General features: G+C 40.6%; 3 protein-coding genes across 3 annotated transcripts; 1 reads left to right on the top strand and 2 right to left on the bottom strand.

The window, feature by feature from the left end:
* Positions 1-501: 501 nt before the first annotated feature.
* TbgDal_XI15720 (hypothetical protein, unlikely) lies at positions 502-966 on the top strand (the record flags this gene model as incomplete). Its single annotated transcript, XM_011782415.1, has 1 exon — positions 502-966. The coding sequence occupies one exon, from the start codon at positions 502-504 to the stop codon at positions 964-966; it is 465 nt and encodes a 154-aa protein (XP_011780717.1).
* Positions 967-2,411: 1,445 nt separating this feature from the next.
* On the bottom strand, positions 2,412-3,047 carry TbgDal_XI15710 (G1 cyclin, putative; the record flags this gene model as incomplete). The annotated part of the gene is made up of 1 exon (XM_011782414.1): positions 2,412-3,047. The coding sequence occupies one exon, from the start codon at positions 3,045-3,047 to the stop codon at positions 2,412-2,414; it is 636 nt and encodes a 211-aa protein (XP_011780716.1).
* Positions 3,048-5,565: 2,518 nt separating this feature from the next.
* TbgDal_XI15700 (protein kinase, putative) lies at positions 5,566-9,153 on the bottom strand (the record flags this gene model as incomplete). Its single annotated transcript, XM_011782413.1, has 1 exon — positions 5,566-9,153. One exon carries the CDS (start codon positions 9,151-9,153, stop codon positions 5,566-5,568), a length of 3,588 nt encoding a protein of 1,195 aa, XP_011780715.1.
* Between the last annotated feature and the right edge of the window lie 13 nt (positions 9,154-9,166).

The following is a 9,166-nucleotide window of genomic DNA, read 5'->3' as shown; positions in this document are numbered from 1 at the left end:
CACACACACACACACACACACACACACACACACACACACACCGATTATTATTTTGATATATATACACATATATAAAATATATATATAGTGTGTGTTATGTGTGTGTGTATTTGTATGTGCTTTTGAGCTGTGCCTCATCCGCACACGCATTCACAACTTAACACGTCAACAAAATCGAAACAAACGCACTGCCTTCCCTTTCATATCACCTCTTTTATTATTTCGCATCACCCAAAATAAAGTAATCACGACAACGAAAAGAAAAAGAAAGAAAGAAAGGCAAATATCCAAACATTTCAGCAGCATGTACGAGTTCCTTTTTTTTTTTAAAAAAAAAAGGAAAAATAGGAAAACCATAAAGACATAGACAGAATAAAAGAACAGAAGGGGGGGAAAAAAAAAGATGGAATGACACCCATGAATGTGCGTGCGCTCGTTTGTTGTCAGATAATTCCATCTCACAGCAAAGAGACAATCGAGCGTCAATAAATTTGAAACGAAATGACGGGCCAAATTAAAAAAAAAAACCAACGACAAAAAAAAAACAAAGAAATGCACCTAAACAACACAACAGCAAAATGCCACACCGCGCACCGCTTCTACCACTGTACGAAGCAGCTGAGCCTTCACATTCCTTTAAATCTTTACAGAAACATCAGAGTGAAGGCCGGAGATTTTATTTTGTTTTTTTTTAAATTATTTATTTACTATTTTGATTTGCATTGTCATTCCTTTTTTTTAATACTTTATATTTGTTTATCTTTTTCTTCCCTCCATTTAAAGCAATCCGAAAGAAGGGGAAAGGAAATAATACAAAGCCACCTCACAACCTCACCTCGCTTTACTTCTTTTTGTTTTATTTTGTTTTTTTTCCCCCCTACCAATACTCCTTCTTCCCTAGTAAGACTTCTTTATTTTGATTTTTCACACATTTATATGCGGGAATTAATTAATCTTTTGTTTTAAAAGTTTTTTCTTGTGCTATCATTTTTTGTTTTCTTCCCTTACACTTCATTTCGTCTGAAGACACATCCCGTCGAATCACTCACTCATTTCTCGTATTTCTTACTAATTATTACCATTCTATATTTCTTTTTTTTTCATTTGTTATTTTCTTCCTCCCTCATTATGTACCCGAGCCTGTTTATATTAATAAAATATTTGTTAACTTGGTTCCCCTTCATACTTATGGCACTCATTCGGGAATTTTCCTTTTCGCCCTTTTACTTGCGGCAGCACCAAATATCTCTAAACGGGTGTCTGAAGTAAATAAATAAATTTAAAAAAAAACAACAGACAAAAAACAAAGCGAAAAGAAAAAAAAAACATAGCACAAAAAAAGAAAAAGGATCCTACCAGCATGGCAACGAGATTGTAACGAACATAATTATCAAAGGAAAACAATCACAACAGCAAAAGTAAACATTTAAAAAAAAAATTTATGATTGTGAAGGCGGTAACAAGGAGAAACGGAAACAAAGAAAACAACTCAGAAACGTAACAAAATGAAACAGGGATGTCATAGTGATGACGGTAGTTACAGTAATAAAGAACAACTTTTTTTTAAAAAAAAACAACAAAACCTATTGAAACGAGAAAGGAAATAGTAAAGTGAAACAAGAAAAAAAAAAAAAGTCACCCCTTTCTTCTGGTGGTGCATATCTCATAGCGCGCAGATGTGCACGCCGACTCGCCGCGATTCTGTGTAAATATAATAAATGTGTAAATATCTTATTCAGATAAAGTTGGAGAATAGCAGCGACCCCAAAAGCACCAAAACAAAAAAAAAGAAGAAGAGGAGAGAAATGAAACAGTCATATTTTTAAAAATAAACAAAGAACTACATTTATATATGTTTTTTTTTATCATTCAAACACTCATCAATTTCCTCCCAAAAGGGGGGAAAAGAAAATATTTACTAAAAAACTTTGATGACATTCGAACAGTTATTTACCAATGCTCCACTTAATACTCCTCCCAACATGCACACAAACATATATACACATACATATATATATACCAATTCTTCTTTGAATTTCGTTTATTTTATTTATTTGTTTTTGTTTTCAGCCTTGATTGCTTCACCAAGGCAACAAATACAAAAAAAAACGGCCAACCATCCAAGCAACCACACACATTTTCTTTCACTTGCATCTTCATAAATAAATACACAAGCAAAAATAAATATAAACAAATATGTGAACACACACACACACACACGCATGCCTTTCAGAAACGTCAAGGGTCGATCATTCCTTTTATTTGTTAGCACTCTTGATAGCTTTGTCTTATTTTTTTTTCATTTTTTATACTATCTTAATTAATTCTCTTTTTTTTTCTTTTCTTTCATACAATTTTCCCTTGTTCTTCCATTTCTCCTGTTTTACTCAACGCTTCTCCGCTCCAGCATTTTACTGCTCCTGATTCGCCGAGCAACGAGATCTCAGTTGCTCACAGTACATGTTAAAATCACTTGGTTCCACCCATGTGCGCCAATCAATTGTCATGAGAAACTCAATCTCTAATCTATTAAGTTCCTCATTACTAACGCCACCAATACCTGCAAAGTAAGAATTGCTATAAAATGAGTCATCCCGCAACTTTACACTCACCAACATTGAAGTTATCAAAAGCCGGTGAATGTTCCGAAAAGTTATTGGACAATTCGTTGCTGCAACGTACCGATCAATGAATATGATACAGATGATGAAGCATTCTGGTGAGCAACGTGAGTATTTGCCTATGCGACGCATGTAATTCCACACAGATATTGCAGGAACATGACTGCTGTGAAAAGCGGATTGGTAAAGGTGCTCTAAATGCCGCTGTTCCACGCACCGACGTTCTACTGCCACTGCTGTCAATTGCCCTAACTCATGTAATCCCGATTGTTGTGGATCCGCTGATTGGGAATCGCTGCCTGCACTATTGCAATTACGCCCCGTCTGCTGACGGTCGCACCACTGCTGTCGATGCTGCCCATCGCTTTGATTAATTGTTTCAGTAGCTCGCGTAGAAGACTTTGGGCCGTCCATCATAATGGTCATACGCAAACTACACCAATGTACGTTATTATGCTGTGTCTCGGACACACTTTCCTACACACAAACAGACAAACAGACACACTTGTCCCTCTCCTCACACGCGTTGCACTTTCCCTTTTGAATTATTATTTCCTTTTGTTTTTTTTTCTTGTTTTCTTTTTCTATCGCTTTTCCCCACCTCCACCTCCAGCTTTCTTCCCTTTTTTATTTATTTATTTATTTATTTATTTATTTTTCTTTCTTGCTTGTGTATCCGCGATACCGCACACCTTCTCTCCTCCAGCACACGACACGAGCCTTCTTCCTTTTATTGTTGTTAGATGCTGGCACTACCCGCTGATAATGATATTAACTACACACACTCACACACACACAAACTCACACACACACAAACTCTCTCTCTTTTCTCTCGTGTCAACTGTTTATGACGATATTCCGCTCCCTTCTGTATTTCTCCCTCTTGCTCACTTAACTATTTTCCTTTCCTTATATCACAGTCCTGCACTTGTTTAAACCAAATGTTTGCTACAAAAGAATGGTCTGAGATGCACCCTTTTTTGATTTTTCTTTTTTTTTAAAAAAAAAAGACAAAAAAAAAAGATCGGAACCTCCAATCGCAGTTCTCTACCAGCAAATATTTGGTACAAATGTGGGATTTGTGAAATGAAAAGCCGAAAGGAAAGGCCTAACCGTCACTCAACGAATAAAATACGCCCTAATGAATGCAACAAAGAAAAAAAAATCTTCTATTATTTGTTTTTTTTTTGCTTTGCTCTGTTTTGTTTTGTTTTTGCTTGTGTTTTCTTTTTTTTTTTCTTGTTACTGTTGGCCAAATGTTATGTTAATGATGCACAAAAAAAAAAAAAGAAAAAATGTCGTGTCACAACACACAACGCACAAAAGAGGAAAAGGTTGAGAAGAAGTGTATGACAGGTTAAACCAACAAAGAGAAGAAAGAAAAAGAAAAAGAGATGCAGGCAGACGGAAGACAACATTAAAAGACACATTTTTTTTTTTTAATAGCAACGAGTTATTCTTTCTTTCTTTCGTTCTCTTTTTTTTTTTCTTTCCCTCCTGTCCCTGTACCTGTCCCTCTGAAGCATATATAAGTGCAGTTATACACGAGGGAAAATACCTATTCAATATGCAAGGAGACAAAAAGATTGTGAAAAGAAAAAAAAGCGGGAATATATATATATATATATATATATAATAGACGTTCCGATATTTAACCCGTCACGCGCGCTTTTCCTCTTTGAAAAAAATAATAATAATAATAATAATAATAATAAACAAAAAGAGAGGGATTGCAGTGCTTTTACACAAATGTGGATTAACCGTACAAAAAGCAACTAGTGGCGCGGACAGGAACCGTGAAAAATATAGAGGACAAATATATTTACATATTTGGTCCAAACAAAAGAACTAAAAATGTAAAAAAAAAAACAAACAACAAACAACAAACAACGGAAGGGTTATGGCGTGTGAGCCCACGTACAGGACCAGTGGGCGCAACGATAAAACATTTGAAAACTTAAATATAAAACATAAAATACAAACACGCATTTATGTACAGTCATATGATAAAAGTTATTATTTCCCTCTCACCCCTCCCCCTCCGCACAACACAATACTAATACCTAAAATACCGCAACCCGCGCGCGCAGTGGCTCCCTTTATTTCCCTCTTTTGTTATTTTCAACTGAAAAAAACAAAACAAAACAAAACAAAACACCACATAAAAAGTGCTCAGAAAAATAAGTTATAATGCATGATCTTTTACATTTATTTATTTTATTTCGTATAAATCCAAATGGGGCCAGGAAAAAAAAAAAACGAAAACAAACGTGGGAAAAGAGTTTTGCCATGCAGAGAGAAATGAGAAATAAAAAAAAGAGGGAAAGCGGGCGTAGCGGCATACATTCCCTCTCTACATTTGAACTTTAGAAGTAAAAGGAGGGGGAGAGGGTAAAAAAAGAAAAAAATCGTTGCAGTCAATTACGGAATGAAATACGTAAAACAGAGCAAATATTTGTTTATTTATATGAGCACGAAAAAAAAAAAGAAAAGAAAACGTCTTCACATAGAGTAAAGGACCAAAGCACCACTGACGCTAAAAGAACAACAACAACAACAAGTGTGGAGAGGAGGGGAGGGGAATAACAATTTAAAAAAAAAAACTCAACCAAGCAAACGAACGAACGTCGGAATGTAAAAAAAGGTTTTTAAAAAAAGAAAAAAAAAAGAGAGGAATAAGGATAAGAAAGTCACCTTCACAAACGCCGCCGACGAACAGCAGCCCACCGATTATCATAATTACTACGTGAAAAACCAACACAATAACATCGTAACATCCTAATGAAATATCCGAACACGTCATTATAAATAACAGTACGGTTTCCCAAAAAGGGGAAAAACGACTCTCTAAAGTGAAAAGGTAACGTCCAAAAAAAAAAAAAGGAAAAAAAATAGTGGTTCTACACATGGGAATAATGTTGCAAGCTCCTATTAATGTTGACCATCACAACAAAAATGCATATGAAAGTAAACTGGATGCGGAAGGCCTCATGCTTGGATTCATATGGCAACAGGCGCGGACGAAAGCAGCCGCTTCATGATCCACAGAAGCCGGTATGACAGGCTCTAAATGACCGAGCGCAAGACTCTGAACAAAAAGCAAATCCCGGTTAAAGAGGCTGCGGAGGCGAGTCGCATCACTTCCTGCTGGAGCCGTGCTGCTCCACTGCCATGGTGGGCGCCCAAGTAACATCTCCAACAACGAAATACCGAAGGAAAATATATCGGATTGGGGCGTGCAACGCCCACCAGCTGCCACTTCCGGAGCCATATACAGTGCTGTACCGCGAAGCATCACACCATCAGCTAAGGTTCTGGCCATAACTGACGCTTCAGATATTGTTGAACCGAAGTCTGACAACTTGCAAACACCATCAGTACCCAGTAGGACGTTGTGCGGTTTCACATCGCAGTGAACAATACCAAGGTTATGGAGATAATTGAGTCCCTGTAGAATGTCGACGGTGAAGCGCCGCGCAACATAAGGGCTGACGCACCCAAAATTTTTTATAACAGAATGCAAAGAGCCACCAGGCACGTATTCCATAATTATCGAGAGGTGCGATGGTGTAATGCTACACGACACATACCGAACAATATTAGGATGATGGAGCTTCGACGCTACCTCCATCTCCTTCTCCAAAGATTCAGCCACAACATCACGTCGCAACCGCGGAATGCACTTGATGGCGACCTGAGCCCCATCCTCAGCCACACCAAGGAAAATTGTGCTGAAAGCTCCTTCACTAATTTTCTTCAGTGAACGTGTCCAAACATTCCGATTGGAATCGGTTAGAAAAAGGGGTACGACGTCTGCAGCATTTGCACCCTCAGCACAGCCTGAACCGTCCAACGAGGATGAGGAAGATGGAGCATACATTTTGAACAGCGATTCACTGCCTTGGTCTGATGAATCACTTTCGGAACCCTCCCCATCCGGACGTCGTGGAGAGTCAATTGTCTCGGGTACCCTATCTTTGATATCGCTTTCATCCTGTTCCTCAGGTTTACAATCACTAGAATTAACACAGTAATGGTTGTCCAACACCCGCACATATGGGACCGTGTCGTTACGCCGACAGCGCTGACGGCATAACCTCATCAAGCGCTTCGCCTGCATATCCATCTTCACCATGGGAAGGTAATGTGCCATCGCCTCTCCATACCTCCCCTGGCGCATTGCCGCAAAACCCAGGCGAAACTGCTTGGAAATACTAAGCGAAACTTCACTCGAGCTCTCTCCTGGTCTCAACTCAAACAATACAATGGGGAGCGTGGAGCAGGGAAGGAGCACACAATCCACGGGGAAAGCTAAAAAACCTTGCATATGTGAGGCTCCACCAGATGTGGCTGCAATACGGCAGGGACCATCCCTAACTGCGTACGAGAGTTGAAACAGATGATCTGCGCCGAAGAGGACTCGTGCATTTCGCGAGAACGCGCCACAAGTTCCAACTAGAAACTCATTGGTATCCACCAACATGGTAACGGAGTCTCGGTGATCTAAAGGAAGTTTGGCGAATAAATCAAAGGCAAACTGGCAGCATCTCCTGCAGTGCATCGGAAGCGCTGCATGTGCACCGAAACTAATGAGGGCTCTATCAGGATCAAGAGCCTCAACACAACCAGAGTGCTCGGTAGCCACTTCGATCAAAGCGGCATGGTATTTTGTAGAACTTTTCCAAACATCTGGGTGGTACACTTGAATAGCTATAACGGTACAATGCCTGCGGTTGAATACATTTGGTTTTTCCTTGAAGATTCCGCAGTTGAGCGCCACGTCGCGCTGCTGATCACCAGCATTCCAAGTGACGCTGATGCTTGCCCCCATAATCCTCACGAATGCCGTGGACGACTCGCCAGGGGTCTCAGTTGCTGATCCATTTGCACGAATATGCCCTCCAGCTTCATTCTTAGATTCAACGCGGGCTAAGATAGCCTCCGGGATGAACTTTAGTAAAACCGCCAACTGGCGTCGAAGCTTCGCATAGTGCCCCTGTATTTTTCTCACCTCCACAATCCGGGATCTGCCCAAGAATATGTCAGCATTATCGGGGATTTCTAAATTGGAAGCACTTTTTAAAGCCGATACAAGGAGCATCAGAGGCTTCACCAAGTAATAAGTGCTTACGAGGGAAAAAACGGCGGACAACAATATTATCACCGAGATGGAAACAATAGTCACGTTCCGCGTGCGTACGACTCCTTCAAGAAAATCTGAACGCATAGTCACCACAGCCAACGTGACGTCCAGACCGCTTTCGTCGGTAATTCGGCCCAGTCGGCCATCCACATGACTCCCGCTATTAGGAAACGTTAACTCAACCGAATCGCTTAGGCGGTCAGTAGTAGGATCACGATGCTTTTCCATCTCCCGGACTAAATCAACCACAATGCTGTCATTTATCCCCTCCAACGTCAAGTGCTTGAATACTAGCTCCCCGTCAGAGGGGTTTTCATCCCATGACTGCGGCTGCCCCCAACTGTTCAAAATAACAATATCCCTCGAATCATCAAACAACATTGCACGTCCGTGGGAACGCAAGGCTTCCACAAGGGGTCGCGACTCAAGAAGCAAGCGATCAGTTGACAGACCAACAATGCATGCACCAAGGGCGCCACCAACATGAAAAGGAATCACATAATTAAAGTACTCACCGGTGTGCTCAATCTCACTTGGTATCCACCGCTTATTGCTTCCACCTTCATGCCATTGACGCGCAACTGCTCCAAAAGGACTGAGCGTCCTGCTCAAATCATGAGAAATATCCCAATTCCGATTGGAATATTCATGCAAACGCTTCAACCGTATCGCATCGTAGACGACAAAACTCGCACGAGACGAGTCATTGTTGTACGCACCTAACACCACAGAATTATTTTCACCGTCCCCTACATCATAATTAACAGCAAACGCATACGAACCACCCTCGTGAACAAACTTAAAATATGCGATGGTGTCTTTAAACGTCGACAGCAGGCTCATAAGTGAATACAACAGTGCTCGAGGGTCCTTGGGAAACCTGTTCACAGTATATAAAGAAGTTTGATTTCGAATATACTTCGCATTCACGATATGCGCAAAGTCCGGGAGCTGAAGAACAGTGGACCGCATAATTTTAACAACACTCCTAACAGCTTCCTTCTCGATAAGCCCTGTAGTACCAATAACGACACTAGACCCAATATAGTGGGCTGAAAGCAAACTCGTAAAACTAAGTGTAAATACCCCAGTTAGCATGAGAAGTGCTACCGCAGCAATTGTGCCGACACGACAATGCCGCCTGTCCGCCTCCTCTTTCCCCGGTGCCCCTGTGACAAATGTGACAGTGCTGTTTTCTACGCTACGTCCGGTATTTCCCATCAAACGGCTTGTATCACAAAATGTAGAGGAAGTTGGCGAGAAAACGCCACAATCCTTCAACCCAACGCCCCTCAATGGATTTGCTGAAACCGATTCACCGGTAGTCCGTACATTCAGCACTTGAGGGGTGTGGGTTACCATTTCCTCACCGTGATCCTCTTTCGTCATAATCTTTCATACA

This window comes from Trypanosoma brucei, chromosome 11, assembly GCF_000210295.1.
Source record: "Trypanosoma brucei gambiense DAL972 chromosome 11, complete sequence".
Classification (NCBI taxonomy): Eukaryota; Euglenozoa; class Kinetoplastea; order Trypanosomatida; family Trypanosomatidae; genus Trypanosoma; species Trypanosoma brucei.
Note: the sequence above shows the minus strand (reverse complement) of the source record. Positions and strands in the feature narration are given on the sequence as shown.